The sequence below is a fragment of the Astatotilapia calliptera genome, chromosome 11 (genome assembly GCF_964374335.1).
Source record: "Astatotilapia calliptera chromosome 11, fAstCal68.1, whole genome shotgun sequence".
Lineage (NCBI taxonomy): Eukaryota > Metazoa > Chordata > Actinopteri > Cichliformes > Cichlidae > Astatotilapia > Astatotilapia calliptera.
In genome coordinates this window covers 11,051,535-11,068,278 of record NC_137432.1, presented here as the reverse complement: position 1 = coordinate 11,068,278, position 16,744 = coordinate 11,051,535, and the positions used below count along the sequence as shown (strand labels likewise).

Genomic DNA, 16,744 nt, shown 5'->3' with positions numbered 1-16,744 from the left:
AAATCACAAGGTGTACTATTGCTAAAGTGTATTATGAAGAAAAAAATGTGTATAATCAACGGCGTGATCATAAAGTTCAACTACATTATTACTTAGCATTGATATAATACATATGAACGCTTTAGCTCATTATATAAGAATTTAGTTCCGCCAAACAGCAATCTAGCTGAGAAATCCATGAGCGAAAAGGTCAAGAAAACGTTGGTGTGACTGAGTGTGATATGCTCAGTCTGCGTTGCTTCTCACTCCCTCCCTCACTCACACACCTTTGCAAACAATTAAGATTTTATTAGCTGTTAATTGTTTTATTTGGCAGCAGATGGGGAGATGTAGGAAGCTAGAGAAGCGATGTGTCGCAAGTTGGGTGGTTATACAAAGAACAATAATGTGTTCAGATGAGACTGTTACCACCGTTAGACAACGTTTACTAATAACATGTAGATCTCCTGGGAAGTCGAGAGAAAAATGCTTCAGACAATTTATTATTTAAGAAGATTTTCAGCTAAATAATGTCTATAAATGTCTATGGAGCGCATTAGCTTGATTTATGTTCTCTCGCAGTCACTCCTCCATACATCTCAGGATTAGTGATACTAAAATAATGCAAAATCTTCACAAGTATAGAAAAGGCTTTTACATTTTTAAGTAACAATAAGCTAAAGTTTGCTTCTTTAATTGGCATGTTTCAGAGCATCTGATCAAAACTCTGTCCGTGTCTGCACTCACCACATGTGCTGGTACTTGCTCCAACCTGGCGGCAGGCGTACCGGGTCGGGGGTAAAACTGGTTGATGAAAAGACTGGGGAATCGATAGGCTTTCACTAAGTCTATGGTTGCTTCAAAGTCTTCCTCAGTCTCTCCGGGAAAACCACAGATTATATCTGTAGCAATAGTTACACCAGGGACTCTATAAGAGAAAGAAAGACAGAGACACTTAGTTGGAATTTCAAAGTTTTTGCTATATCCTAGAAAATCATTTTAAAAACAAATAGTGTATAAAAAAGGCATTCATCTCTATTTTTATTGCTCTGAAATGGAAACTAATCCCTCTCAAATAATGGATGTCTGTCCTGCTTCTTTTTTGTTACACTAAACAATTTCAGCTGATTGGGTAAAGATACTGGTAGCTACTTTGTAGCACAAAAAGTGTTGCACTAGCTTTATTGACAAATTGTATCGTGCAACCAAGAGTTACAGGACACTACTTTAGATGAAAACCATGTCATAGAACATCATGTTATCAACATTTACCTTTTAAAAATCCACAGCAAAAGATCCACTTTTGCTATGAAACCAATCTACAGCACTTTAGGACCACTGGTTCATATTATCCATCTTGTGGAACTACTTTTACTTTGGTTTCACACACAAAAACAAATCACAATACAATCACTGACAGCTACTACTACCTAATTTATTACATAAGATTCTGCCCGAGTTTGGAAATCACAGACATTTGTCCACTGCTGCTGTGCACCTTTGAACTATCTAAGGCACCACAACATGAAAGGAGGGTAGTGCCTTTCCCCGTGGACTCAGGAGGATTCAGCCAATCAAAACCTAATTAGCAACCTCTGCTGCCGATCATTAGTATTTGATTATTGACCGGCTGGCTCATTGGATTAATCGGGGCCAGTAGAATGTTGTGGGAATAAATGCAATGATTTCTTCCATGTATTTTTGTTTGTATTGACAGCTGTTGGGTGGCTTGGAAAAGAACTCCATAGGGGAAAAAGGTGCATACCTATAGGACATGACATTCCCATTGAGACTGACAGCATGTTACCACAAATTTCAGCGATAACACCTAATCCCAAAGGCATTTAGGCATTTATTACTATTATTTATCACTATTTCTTCCAATTAACAGCCAATTAGCCCAAAAGCCCAAAGTAGCACAAGAGAATTCTTCTAAAGACAAAGCATTTTACAAGTACAGGAATCTAAATGATTTTTTGGGAAACTGGCCTTCCAATAGAATCTTCTGTAAAAATTGAAACTGGAAAAGGTTTTAAACAGAACAGAAAATAAAATGTATATTTAAATAAGCCAAACCACTGACTACAAGCTTTCTATCAAAGTACAACAGGCACAGAGTGGAATCAGAAGGAGCATCCTCATGTAACAGCACCCTGTCAAAGACAACTCATGAGACCATTACATGTAGCCTTCTATTTATGCCTTCAATCTGTTTTCTTTCTCCAGTCACTTTCCTTCTTACAAAGGCTTTCAGATGTGCTACACACACAGAAAAAGACAACTATAAGGAGTGTTTGGATGAAAATCCATGCAAAGCACAAGATATTTGGACAAAAATCAAAACGCACAAAGGCATATTAAAGGGCCTTACAAAGAGAAGACAGCTCAACAAAGAAATTAAGAGTGGAAGAGACACTTTCTCTGCAATCGACAATGTGATGCATCTTTAATTACATTAACTTCCTGCATCTGCAACCCCAAGATAACCTCTGACCTATTGATGACTTCCAATTGGCTGCTGGTCATTAATATTAAATCACAGCTTGCGGGCACAGGCATCCTTGACCTCTCAGATCTGCCTGACAACTATCATATGGAGAAGTGGAGCTATGTTTAAAACACAGTGCAAGGAATGGTCAAACAGCTGAATAAATGTATAATTCCCGATCGTTCATTAAAACCGATTCCTTGGATCTTCTGAAACTGCAGTTCTACTGAGTATTTCAAATAACTAACTAGTGAAGGCCTGTACCCTCCTACAACAATCAGTCAGCTAAAGTATCCTGAAAATGAGAATATATATTTCATTTTCTGATGATGAGCCTCCCAATTGTGTCAGTGTGGCCTACAAGCCACAATTAAGAAAGCCTGTGCATCACATGAGATTTAATCACACACACAAAATGAAAAGCTCATCTATTCTAAGGATAAAAGAAATACTGAATAAACTAATTTACTGCTATTTAAAGCTCTTGCTCATAATCCCCTGAGCTGTTTTATTAACGCAGTGGTAGGGAAGGTAAATAAAATTAGCACTATGAACAAACAAGCACTTTTTTCTAAATACAAAGACGTTTCTTGCATCTCCAGAGGGCACGTATATCTAATTTCCTATTGCCCTTGGGTAGTGGTGGCAGTGAGGAGTTAAAGGCAGGCACTAGGTGCTTTTCATTTTTGTAATACTACTAGAAACTCACACATTGCTGCTATGAAGAAAAATGCACAATTCAGGCCAGGGGTGCAAAATAACAGAAGAAAAATGGAATACTGAGGGAAAGAGCAGGAACTAGTGCGAATCGACTTCTGTGGCTTTTTCTTTCGGTGAAGGAGAGGGTAAAAAAATATGCGTGCGCACATGTGTCATTTTGACACCTCTGCCTCCTCCAGATCTAAGGGTGACAGAGGTGTGATATGTGATACTAATGAACAAGAACCACACTGATACTGTCCTTGTTAAAATGAGAGAGGAGAAATGGATCTTGTTATTGTTCACCTTTCAAAAACAGAGAGTGTGAGAAACAAAGAACCAAAGATAGACCCAAAGAAAGAAAGATGGGAAGTAAAAAAAATCAAGGAAAAGATGTAAAATTACATTTCAGCTCAACTCGCTTTCAATTAAAGCGGTGCAGAACAGAGCTATTTTTACAAACTTCAAATCCTGAAACACTGGTTTGTCTTTTTAACCTTGTATTAACATTTGCCACAAAACACCGGGCATAATTTAAACAGCGGATGAGGCATGCATACGTCTTTGAATCCTTAATAAAGCCTGCAAGTTTTGTATCCTTCCACTGAATTTTTTAAGCTCTATTTTACACCTATACGCCTAGAAAACGCTTTCTGATATTCAGTAGCGCTCTAATGCTGCTCTTACAACTGTTGCTTGTGAGAATTTTGAGGATGCGCGCTTTAAAAATGCGTAGTCTAAGGAGCTTGGAAAGAAAAGCGTCTGGACTTCTTTGAGTTGCTTGAAGACGTTTCACCTCTCATTCGAGAAGCTTCTGCAGTTCTAAGAGTCAGTGATGGGGAGTCCCAGATTTAAACCCAGTGGGAGTGTCCCCCCCCAAAGAGGGACAAAGGACCCCCTGATGATCCTCTACCTAATCACATGAGCCAAGGTGTGAAAGCGGGTGTAGGTCCCAATCAGCCAGGGTTTGGGGTGAGCGCATTGTGAAAACTGGCCCCACCCTATCATGTGATTTCCGATGACCTGGATGACTGAGAACCTTCAGACATATTTAAAAATGCGTGTTTTTCAAACCAGTAGACAAACCAGTAAAGATTTACCAAAAAAACCCCAAAACTGTGTGTGGAAAGGAGATAAACAGAAAGCAGAAAAGGACATTTCAATAACTGAGGCATTAAAAGTGAGTGAGTGACAAAAGTGTTAAATAAAGATTTTATATTTATTAAAGAAAAGCCCACAGAGGGTCTTATTTGCCACAAAACACAGACAAAAATAAATGTATGTTAAAAATAGATTGTGAAAGAAGCATCATCATCAAAGTCTAAATATGAAGTTTCATATGTTAAACTCAGCAGGATTTAAATAAAGCATAAACATCCTCCGCTTTCACCCCTACTGACAACTTACAATCTCCCCATATATGAACCATAAACATATATTTAGGATGCATGAAAACCTGCATTTAATTTGGTCACTATTTGATGAAGTCCGAGACCATGGATGTGTTATAATGGAAAGCAAATGAATACCTTGAGAATATATTACACATGTGAAGAGAAAAGAAAGAGCATACAGTCAATCGCTACTCTAATGACTAATGGTGAGACTTCAGCAGGTGCTTAAAAGGCGCTGCTGAAGAAAATCATGTGTCTTTGTCTGTGTATTTTCCTCTCTGTCACTTCTGCTCCTGCTTCACTGAGGCAAATGGACAACACCCCCATAGACAGCAGCCTCCATTAGCTATTAGTTAGGTTTTAGTTAAGTTTTGCACAGGGGGACAGGGAACCATCACGAAGGCTAAACTCTACTATTAAAATCTCCAGCTAATCCCTAATCAGCCTGGATGGGCTGAATTAAGCTTCAGAAATCTCACCATCAACTCTTTGTTTGCTAAAGACTTCACACGTTCAATACATACGTGCACGAGTCCCCATAGACACAGAACGAGCCTCGTCATCGGATATTTAAAATATGTGTATGTTTGAACAACAGATGCCTGTGAACGTGGCCTGTGACAAAATGAAGGCACGGCCACTGGGACGGGAAACAAACCAAAACGCAGCAAGCGACAAAATAAGTATACGGTATAAAAAGGTGGAGGAAAGAAGGATGAGATTGGAAGAAAGACAATCTGGGATGGTAAACATTTACCTATTCATGTGTGGGAAAGAGACCATGTCTGCCATCTGTGCTGCATTCTGTGTGTGTGTGTGTGTGTGTGTGTTCTCTGAAATGATAATGTTTGGCTCAGTCGGGCTCCTGTAGCGTAGGAGTCAGGAGGTGAAGAGAAAGAGATACGGCAATAAGAAGAGATGTAAATTAAGAGCTTTGACAGATTTTTTGTTAAACGCAAAAAAGTTGGCAAAAATCTCTTGAAGAAACTTCAAGTCCTACATACAATCACATTAACATGTAACCTGACAGCTTAAGTAGAAAGTGTAATTATGTGTGAGGAAGGGAGAGAGCAGCAGCTGTAATGAGACTGAAAACAAATTCTGTTTGAGAACTATAGCGGGAGAATTTCAGGTCTGACATAAGCAGTGCTGATGTGAGGAAGAGCAGTGGGAACTGCGCTACGGATTTCAAGCTTTAAGATCCATCTGTCCAGTCCAATACTCTAAAATAATTAATCATTCATGGGTTTTTTTTCCCTCTTTTTGTCCAAGACAGCAGGGCACTTGAAAATTCTAGCTCTAAAAAATAGACCGGTAAATGCTTTAGACTCATCTATTACATAATGTCCCCCTCTACACATGATGAACTTCTAGAGTCCCCAAGACAAGTCACATCAAACTAAAGAACGCTAAAGGAAGCCTGAAGAATATTGGGAGCCCATTCTTTGATCAGATGACAACAACACCTTCAGCTAAGGTGGGCATGTTGGATAAAAACCTGAGCTGTGAATGTGACGATGTGGGGCTGCATGGGGACAAAAGGTGTCTTAAAGAAAGCAGCTTGAAATACTGTAGCTCACAGTATTAATATGGCTTAACATCTCTCTCCATCCTGAGGTGGTTTCTACTACTTTTTGCTTTACTAAATGTAAACTCTTGATATACTAAGTTGAAGAAACAAGCGATACGTTTGCAGGGATACACCCTCTTCTGTTGTGTCCTGCGATTCTTCTGCAAAAGAGACAGAAGGAATCTAAGAAAGAGGAAGGAATAAGGACACTTGTGAGGAGTGTAGGTAATCACTCACACACTTAAGTGTTTGATTTAGCTGTGGCAGCTGGAGGTAATAGCACTGTCATGTAGCAGCTCAATTTACAGGGAAAGACAAGGAGAAAGAGGCCTGCTTGGTTATCACTTACTTTCCTCACCCACTGCCACTATCAAGGATGAGCGAGAGGGGGCTGTGAATACCAGCAGAAGACATGCCAGGTGACTGAACAGATAACACAGGAGTTAGAGGCAGATCAAAGCTGCGAAAGTAGGGTTCACGGCTTCACCGTGGCACTAATATAAACTCGGGTTACTGTTAGCAGACCTTAATGAGTGCACCGGCATGGAAGCAATGCTGTGAATTCTGCAGGTAAGACAAAAAGAAAATAACAATAACATAATATTCTCACAATTTCTTATTAACTTAAAGATTAGAAGATGTGAAAGGTTTTAGAAAAAGAGGTTAGAGAAAACTGTGGCAAGATTAAGAGTAGGGAAGTGAAATAAGAGTGACTGGTTAGCAGACAGAATGAGATGAGACAGGTGATAGTTTCAGACGGCACCAGAGGAAACTGTCAGAAAGACTTTCTAAGCCTGTATCGTTTACTTTTATTTTCCTCAAGTCCCTGATGCCTCCCAGTCTAACTTGTGGGTTAAAAAGTAGAAGATGGAGCAACTTTTTCAAGTGTTTTAATTTATATTTGCAACAATTTATGCGACCATTTCTTTTGAAATAATGAAAAAAAACAACTATGTAATAAATGTATCTTATGTTTATTTATGCAGCATCTCACTATCTGAAATTTAAAAAAAAAAAAGAAAATCTGATCTTGGATATCAGCGCAAATTGGTTGTGCAAACACGCTGGCTCTGGTGGTCTCCTGAAAGAATAATAAAGTTATTTGTCTTTAACCGTGCGGTGCAAAATAACCTCGGTCTTTCTTTGCAGCGGGTCATTTATAAAGATCGAGGTGGCTGCCGTGGAATGAATGGCGAGCCTACTAAATAATGATCCCGCTGGAGTCATCTGTAAACTTTATCATTTAATGAAACAGTCTGAACACAGCAGAGCAGAACTGCAGTTCAATTTAACACACTCGCTTACACATGCTGGCACACACATACTTCATTAGTCTCGGAGAAGGGTAATGAGAACGCACGCGTACGCATTCCATTAGTCTCAGGGAGGAGTAATAAGAGCACACAGACACCACAAATCCATCCATTCACACACACAAACAGTTATTTTAAACACGTCTCAGCACAGACACCCACGCGCACATCTGAAGACTTGGAGGAGGGTAGCGGTGCAAAGGCATCCCACTCACGACTGGTTAGCCAGGTGTTAAATGGACTGACCCTTTGCACTTTATTTCATATTCATCCAGCCTTCATTGGCATAGCAGTAGCATGTAATTTACCATTCCACTCCACTCTCCTGACCTGACCCTTCAGATATAGATAAGATCTTGGCATCAGATAAATGACCATAAAAGCCTCACCTGAAGCAAATGAAAGGTAGACACGTGAAAGCTTTGGTGCTTTCTTTACTCAGCAGTTCACCCAAAGCAAATTAGAAATATTCAACCTGAATGAATAAGACAAAGAGTGCCATTTATAAAGTGATAAAAAAGGAATTCACTTAAACCGGCTTACTGAAATTTCAATCAAGTAGTTGCTGTATTAAGTATTGATAATAATCAGCCTTTTTATAGTAAAGAGTGATTGTATGTTACTCACACTGAAGATTTCTCTTGAGCTGGCAATGACACTTGATTTACTTATAACAACACTGTGTGAAAGTACTGAGCCACCTCTATTTATTTATATATTGCTTCCAAGCAGCCAGACTTTCTTGTACTTTTTTCTAAAGTGGTCTTGAGCAATGGCTCATAAGCCACAAACTGCAGACCTATAAATCATTCAAGCATTAAAAAAAGAAACTAAGTCACGGAACGAGCCAGTGTTGTGTCTACACAGTGAACTAAATCTTCCTCATGCACTTTTTTACTTGCAGCCTGTCACAAAAACACAAAATTTTAAGATTACCAGGCATAAAATGCTGTTTTTGCACCAACAAGGTGCATATTTCTGCGTGTTGTGTAATGTGTTCCTAAAAAAGTTGACAGAAACTGAACAGGTAGAGGACAAAAGAAGAAGTGGCTGGCCTAAAAGATATCAAAAGCTGATTGGGGTGGAGGGGGGGGGAGATACAGCAAAGACATGCATCTGGCCCTTAAAGTGATGCATCTGCTGTTCACTTAAGACTGTTTGCTGAAGAAATGGCTCTAATGTAAGGTTAGCCATAAAACAATTATTAGAGGGGGGGGGGAGCCTTCATTTCTCAGCATAACCATGATGCAAAACACACTGCAGATGTGGTAAAAGCATATCTAGAAGACAAAAAAAAAACACAAGTCATGGATTGGCCTCCTCAGAGAACAGTACAAAAGGAAACCAAAATCCAAAGAAGAGCTTTGAATGTCCTGTAAGAAGTCTGGAGAACTATTCCTGAAGACTACTTAAACTTACCAGAAAGCTAAGAGAGTTCAGGCTTTGTTGAGAATATGCCATGCCACAGACTTTGTTTCTGCATATATATTTGCTCATCTTTCAATAAATCATTGCAATTATTCCTATATTTCCAGCAAAATATAAAGACTCGATGTAGACATCGAGTCTTTCAGTCAGTTTTCATCGAGGGTATCAGTCAGTTTTTAAGCTTCAGTATTTCTTTGTGTTAAAAAACAAACAAACATGAGATATGGGTGCGCAAAACAAGCAATGATTCAGTTTGTAATAATCTTTAATCAGAATAGAATAGAATTCAACGTTATTGTCATTGCACATGTCACAAGTACAAGGCAATGAAATGCAGTTTATGGGCAAATTCAGTTCAATTCAATACAATTCAATTTCATTTATATAGCACCAAATCACAGCAACAGCTGGCTAAAGGTGCTTAGAAGCACTGCAGCTCATCACATCAGTAGGTGTTTTCCTGAGTGAGAAAAAACCTGTCCTGCAAAATAAAGTTGTGCCTCTTTATCAGGTGAACTGCCCAGTAAAACCAGAGTTACAGAGATCGGAGGCCAGGCTAACTGATTCACTTTCTGTCACTCAATTATTTTAACAATGACACGACGGGGGTGGGGGCAAATTAATGTCATCAATCATTTTGGCATGTCACATTAGAATGAATCTAGGGTACCATTGCACAATTCACTAGCAACATTGCAAAGAAGGGTGACTACAGCCTTGGAGGCTTGTGTCTTCTTAACATAACATAAAGCATGACATTGCAGAATCCTCCCATCATGTGATCCTGGAGCACATCTGTGAACCCCAGAGATCACTCAGAGGTTCAGGTGCACCCTGGTACAGAAAGAGCATATGGCGCAGGACTGCCTCCTGATAAAGTGAAAGCTTGCAGGAAATCTAAGTCTGATTGTCTTTCAGTGTTGCAGACATCTGAGCATTTCCCTGGAGTAAATATTGCCTGACATTAAATCTGATTTAGGTGCTAGTAATTTCAGTTTCCACCATGCAAGATCAGCATTTAAGCACAGGATTAAGTGGAATCATTATTAGGGTCAAGGATTCTCATATTAAATTTGATTTCACTTAATTTCTTGTAAGTTATTTATGTTTTTACCTAACATCACAATGTCATTTTTGAACTCCTTATAACAACTTAAAATAAAATGGGTATGGTGTGAGAGAACATAGTTTAAAGTTTAACTTATTAACTCTGGTAAACATTGCTGGATCATGAACAGAACTGCAGTGGGGGGAAATTTCCCGCCATGTTTGTGGTAACAATTATATATAAAAGCAAATCCTGATAGCTGCTTCACTTTTTACACCCATTTCTGAAAGGTATTGACTTCACTTAAATCAAGCTTAGTGTGATATACTCAAACTGTAAATTGAACAGATTTGCTTTATGCAACAAAGTCTGCTGCAACTTCATGGTTTGTTCCAGTATTAGCTTAGGAATCAATGTGCTGTCCTCACAACTCAGAATCAGACTCATGCAATCTGCTGTACACGAGTAAAACAATTGAAGTCAATATTTTACTTCATGTTTTATGTTTCCTGTGGCCATTGCCATTTTCAATTAAAGCATCCACATTTTAATGTTTTCCAAATGCAGTGGTTTTAACCTTGAGAATGGGAGTTGCAGCTTAGCCTGGAGTTACTAAAAAAAACCCACCATTTATTCGATTACATTCAAGTTATTCGTTTTAACATCAGTGTTGTCAGAAGATGTGACTTTCTATTTTTCAGCTACATTAATGATGATGAGTCGATTGTCTTATATTTTCAAACTGCCAGGAGTCATGCAGAGGGTGGACTCTCGATGAGGAGAGACGGCGCCTTTCACGGCGAGTTCTAGGCTGGAGGCATTTTAATATGTTCGACACAATTACCGGACACTTTAAAAGCTATTTTAAGTTTAAACAGTTGTTTTCGGTGCTGTTTGCTTGTCGTTTCTGCAATAAAATGATTATGAATCTGAACGCTTCTCTATTTTAAGTGTTTCGTTTACCTACCTACCTGTATTTGATGAAGCTTTCCAGATACCTTGGCGTTAGCACGTTCCAGAAAAAGGCTAGTTCTTGGCCAGATAGAGCCATGCCGGTATCATTAACAATACAGCATACTACTTATTTTTTTGCATTTCAAAAAATAAAAATACCTGCCGAGTCATCTAATCAGGTTCTTGGATTTACTGACTTCCAACTCTTTCAGGAACGCACCATCAATGAAAAATCTAGTAACCAATCACAACACATTACTCTAGTTTGTTTCTGCAGTGCTGTAGTGAGCTACTCCTAGCATATTCGAATGAGAGCCATTCACACCTTCGCTAGACAACCTGGTTTGCTATCCCTGCTCGTCATTCTTTCCCGTTTCTGACAATTTCTGGCATTTATGAAGGTTTCCTTCACAGTCGGTGTCTACAGAGCTGAAAATCGTAGTTTTCTTCTCGAGTTTAGAAACACAAGTAGTGGACAAACGGCAGAAGTTGTACTGTCGTCACTGGTAAGCAATCAACAGTACCTGTTGCCCAGCGATAACGTTTAACAAGAATAATACTCAAACATGTTCAACTGTCACACAAACAGATTCTAATACAACCCCGAGTGAAACTGTGTGGTTCTCAAAGGCAGGATGACTCAAACACTAAACAAGAGAAATCTGATATCTTAAAGAAACTGAGAGGTGAGTCAGACGCTGAAATATGACTATGTCCCTGTATGTGCTTAGCAGTATCAGCTGAGCAGCAGTGAGTGCATGTGTGGAAGCACATGGAAAGTTAACAAGTTACTGCTTGGTTTACTTGGCGTTCCATTAGAGTGTTTTGTTTGGAGGTTGCTTGTATGTCCACATTTCACTGCCGTGCTACTTTGTTCCACTCACTCAGTGCTACTGTGTTAGCATTCCAAAGGTAGGTTTACGGATCCGTCAGAACAAGACAAAGTCAAAGTGTTTAAACCTGCTCTGCATGACCAGAATGTAGGGGCAACTGAAAAGCTGGCATGTGAAGAAGATGTAACATGATTTCATGTGGATAAAGTCTATCTGGGAGGGCATTATTAGGAGCTCAAACTGTTGTTTGTTAGGGGCTCAAATGTGTTTGCGGTTTAAAAGTCATTTCTAATGTTCTTCCCTGCCCAAAAGGTTCCAGTTTTTTGACTCCTTTTCCTCATATCAGCTATAAATTTTTAGCATCTGACTTCTGGTATGGTGAGACATGTCTTAGGGATTTTGATAGCCCATACCTGGCTCAAAGGTAATAATTTGTGTGTGCTTTTGCATATTTTAAAAAGCCAAACTGAATTTGTGACTGTAAAATGATATATTGAAGCAAATCAAAGGGATGTTTTACAATCAGAGGACGAACAATTACCAGGAACACAAGAGAACAAACCAGTATCTTCAGATAAATTCAATCCTATACATTCCCAGATTATAGTTGGCATATTGTGTAGGAATTGAATTCAATTTTATTTATATAGCGCCAAATCGGAACGATAGTCATCTCAAGGCACTTTATATTGTAAGGTAGACCCTACAATGATACATACAGAGAAAAACCCAACAATCACACGACCCCCTATGAGCAAGTACTTTGGTGACAGTGGGAAGGAAAAACGTCCTTTTAACAGGAAGAAACCCTTGACAGAACCAGGCTCAGACAGGGGCGGGGCCATCTGCCGCGACTGGTTGGGGTGAGAGAAGGAAGACAGGATAAACGACATGCCGTGGAAGAGAGACAGAGATTAACCCGAACACTTTCATGGCATGCATTTTTAATTTCTCTTTGCTATTTCGGCTGATTGGGACCTTATGAATGTAAAAACAAAGAATTGCCAGGTTTTTTTCCTTTATTTATTTTGTTTTACCCAATTTTTGTTTCTGAGAAATATAAGATCCACACATGAGAACATTTGCTTTACATTTCGATAGAACAGTGGCAGCATAATGTTCCCGTGAGTGGATACAAGGCCCTTGTAGAGCAAAGTTTAGTATTTTGGGCTAGACAACCCAAAATGAGATCTCCATATATGTGGACGCCAGGTCCTATGAGGTTAATGACTCAATGCAGAGAAGTCTATTAACTCATAGTAAGTGAAAAGGTGACTGAAGAAGAAATACTCATTGCATCATGGGGATCCCCCAGCAGCCTGTGCCTATTGCAGCATAACTAAGGGAGGATTCAGGGTCACCTGATCCAGCCTTAACTATATGCTTTAGCAAGAAGAAAAGTTTTAAGCTTAATCTTAAAAGTAGAGCTAGTGTCTGTCTTCTGAATCCAAACTGGGAGCTGGTTCCATAGAAGAGGGGCCTGAAAACTGAACTCAGGAAGCATATGTACTTTCCCATACTAGTGTTAAATACAATGTGTTTGAGGAAAAAGAAAAACAAATAACCCTGTTTGATTTAAGTAAATCCATAAATTGTTTACCAAATCAAGTAACTGTGGTAACTCAGACACGACCTCAGTCCTTCTGAGAAAGATAACCTTGAAACTTATGAGCTCAGCCCACATCAAAGCATTTCATTGATAAACTACAGTTACTGGGTAAAGCAGCAAAGAAGTGGCCAGTCAATATTATCCTTAAATAGCTTCTAACTTTTCAAGACGATAAGCTGATAATGAACAAGATGACTAACATCTCCTTTACAAAAACATTTTGACACCAGTTTTTAGTAATTAAATGAGTGAAAAGTAAAAGCATCCAAAAAAATTATAAAAAGAAAATCTCATTCACCCAAATCATTTTTTTCTTCAGATTACTCTTTACATAGATTTATAGATGTGGGTTTAAAAAATAGTAACAACATTAACTGTGACTGTTGCATTTGGAGATAATTTCATATTAAATATTGAAGTTCAGTGTGGCAGTGGACAGGAGTGGAGATGGACCGATCCGATATTATGTATCGACATCGGTCCGATACTCACCTAAATTACTGGATCGGATATCGGAGAGAAATACAAAATTTAATCTGATCTATTAAATATCACAAAAGCACCTCACAAAACTTGCAACATAGCGTAACCCAGCTCATAAGCTTAGCACATTGGAGCAGCATGCGTCACGTGATAGAGCGGCTGCGGCTTGCTAGACCTGTCGGCGGTCTGGTTGAGCATTTGGAGCGTCGCTACGAAACCGGCATTTCGTCTCAGAGAAAGTTATCCCAGAGAAGTAAAGCAAGCGTGTAAGTTCATCTCTGAATGTTTTTAAAGCATTCCCACGTTAAGCTTAACAACCAATATATGGAGCAACTGCCTCTTCTTCTCCCCCTCCCTCTCCTGCTACTACATCAATCATGAAACTGATCAATGATCAGCCGATCGGCTTTTCTGTCGTGAGTCCGTCTCCCTTGTTTGTTTATCGCCCCCTTTGCGCCAGAAAGAGGAAACAAGTGGATAAACAACAGCAGCACGTTTAAGCTTGATCGGCTGTTGTTAGAATGTATTTAATATTACTTTCTAGACCAGGATCCTTTTCTATGCAGCTGACGGCTGGTAACTGTACAGGTGCGGGTCTAGCAAAGTTTTGCCAGGGGGGCCGATAGGGCATCAACAGGGAAAAGGGGGCACAAAGACATACTTTTCTTTCTTATTCTCATTTAAAATGTCGAGCTTTTAATAAATAATTATCTGAATCTTACAACCAAAGTTTTCATCTGACGTAAAATGACGTAAGTAGAAATCCATTATTGTATATAGTAAGTATTAACTCTAATATATACCCTGGCAAGCTATAGTACCTTTTCCTTTGGGAAGGTACCATCTGTGGAGTCTGCAGTTCTGTTGAAGAAAAATGTTGAATCTATTTAAATATTGTAGAAAAATAATTGATTTCTGTGCATTTGTTTTACATGTGCATTAAATTAAAGTAGATTACGTCGATTAAGTATTATAAGGCGGAGGGTGGGGGGTGGTTTCCTATTATTTTTGCTGGGAGTTGGCAACCCTATTAGTTAGGTTGTTTAATATTTCTGCTAAGCACAGTTTAACATACCAGAATAGGAAGGATGGAGTAGGTTTAAGTGTATTAGATTGATCAGTATTGCTGAACTATGAAATATTTTGGGTGCAGTGTATTTTTTGCATACAGGTATAACAGAATAGCTTTAGTTTACTTTTTTTTTTTAAACTTGAGTATGAACTTATACAAAATGCAGCAAGATATTTAAAAAAAACAAAACAGTTTTGTTGATTATAAAATGAACTTTATCGATTCACGTCGGTATCGGCAGATATTCAAATTTAGATATTGGTATTGGACATAAAAAAGTGGTATTGTGCCATCTCTATACAGGAGATTTAACTCTGGCATGTTAAACAAGTTGCATCATTACTTTTGACTACGAGTCTCTGAAGAGGGAAGCATGAAACAGGGAACACTGCAAATATATTCTTATAAAATTATTAACTTACCCTAATACGCTCTAACATTCAGATATGTATGTCACACACTAACACAGACCCATTGATTGCTGTAAACATGACAAACATATGTAAAGTAATCTCTGGTTGGTATTTTTAGCTGAGAAGAAACAAACATAAACATTGCTCTGTGTGCACTGCTGAGAAAAGACGTGCCGAGATGTTTCCATTTTGTACTGATCATTGCGCAGAAATGTGATTAAAAGCCCGAAACACTGGAAGCTACTCTATTCACTGTAAAAAAGAAAAAAAAAAGAAAACGACACGTATCCTTTTCTGCATCTTACACTGATGCATAAACACACTCCCTTCAGTTCTTTCAGTAAAATCCGGCATTATTAAGGAGCAGGAATATGTAGGACTTTGCTGTCAACACTTATAGTGAGGAATGAGTATAAAGCTTCCTCAGATAATATCCACCCTCTCATTAAATACATAAATCCTCCTACCGGCATCGATCATGCAAATATTGGGGGTGAATAACTCTTGCTTTCTGATGTTAAATCTATTCGGATTTATAGTAAATTGACTGCCACAAAACTTAGTAATACAAGTTTCATTATTTAATGGAGCTGACGAGTTACACTCATCAATGCAGACTAACACCAGCTGATTACAACATGTTGGCAGTCTGCCTGCATTTATAAATGAGATGAACTGAAAACCTTCGCCAGTCTCTTTGAGAGTGGCAGCAGTCAGTCCGAGTTAGACCGAGACAGGAGTAGTTATGCACGATGACGTCTTGTGCATTTACTAAGCTCAACAGCAGAGTTTGAGACTTAATAAAGATGTGAAAATAATTCAGCTCAGTAACGTGTTTTACAGCATCGTGGACTGTAAAGCATAATACTGAGCATGCAAGCCACATGCCGTGAATGACGAGCGGGTTAAGGTTGATCTTTTCACTCAGAAGTGCAACTGCTCCTCTCTATCGGCCCGTCACAGCAGTTGCGCGATCACTTCCAAAGCATGCAAACATTTCTGCAGACAAATCCTCATAGCAAGACTTTCTAACTGCGGGACATGAGACAGCAGCCCTATTGCACAACTCCAATCCTGTTGCATACATTTACGCCTTTATTAACACACTGGCAGCTTGGGTAAATAGCACTTTGCTTTCTTCTACACATCATACACCTGTTACACACACATTTCAGGGGAATAGTTTCGAGTAAAGCAACTTTCTGGATAAATCCTAAGGTCCACCTGAGTCTTCGCTGTCACAACTGCACAGTCCCCAGCAATTTCTAACAGAAAATGTCAGTTTTATCAAACACACCGAGTCCTCTTCAACCTCCTCTCATTTATACGGACTGCCACTCTCAGAGAGCAAGTATAAAGCCTGCATCTACACTGTGTTGTTCTTTAGGTACATTACTGGCACCTTCACTTTTGAGCTGCAAATTTGCGATACTTTTAGTAGAAGGCTGGTCCTTAATAAAA

The 16,744-nt window shown here is 39.0% G+C and overlaps 1 protein-coding gene across 1 annotated transcript in view; it reads right to left on the bottom strand.

Moving 5' to 3' along the window:
• cdkal1 (CDK5 regulatory subunit associated protein 1-like 1) overlaps positions 1-16,744 on the bottom strand; it is a 258,244-nt gene that overhangs the window by 71,604 nt on the left and 169,896 nt on the right. Inside the window, exon 12 of the mRNA XM_026183920.2 lies at positions 727-907. Within this exon, the coding sequence (XP_026039705.1) occupies positions 727-907 (181 nt within the window). The remainder of the gene's footprint in view (positions 1-726; positions 908-16,744) is intronic.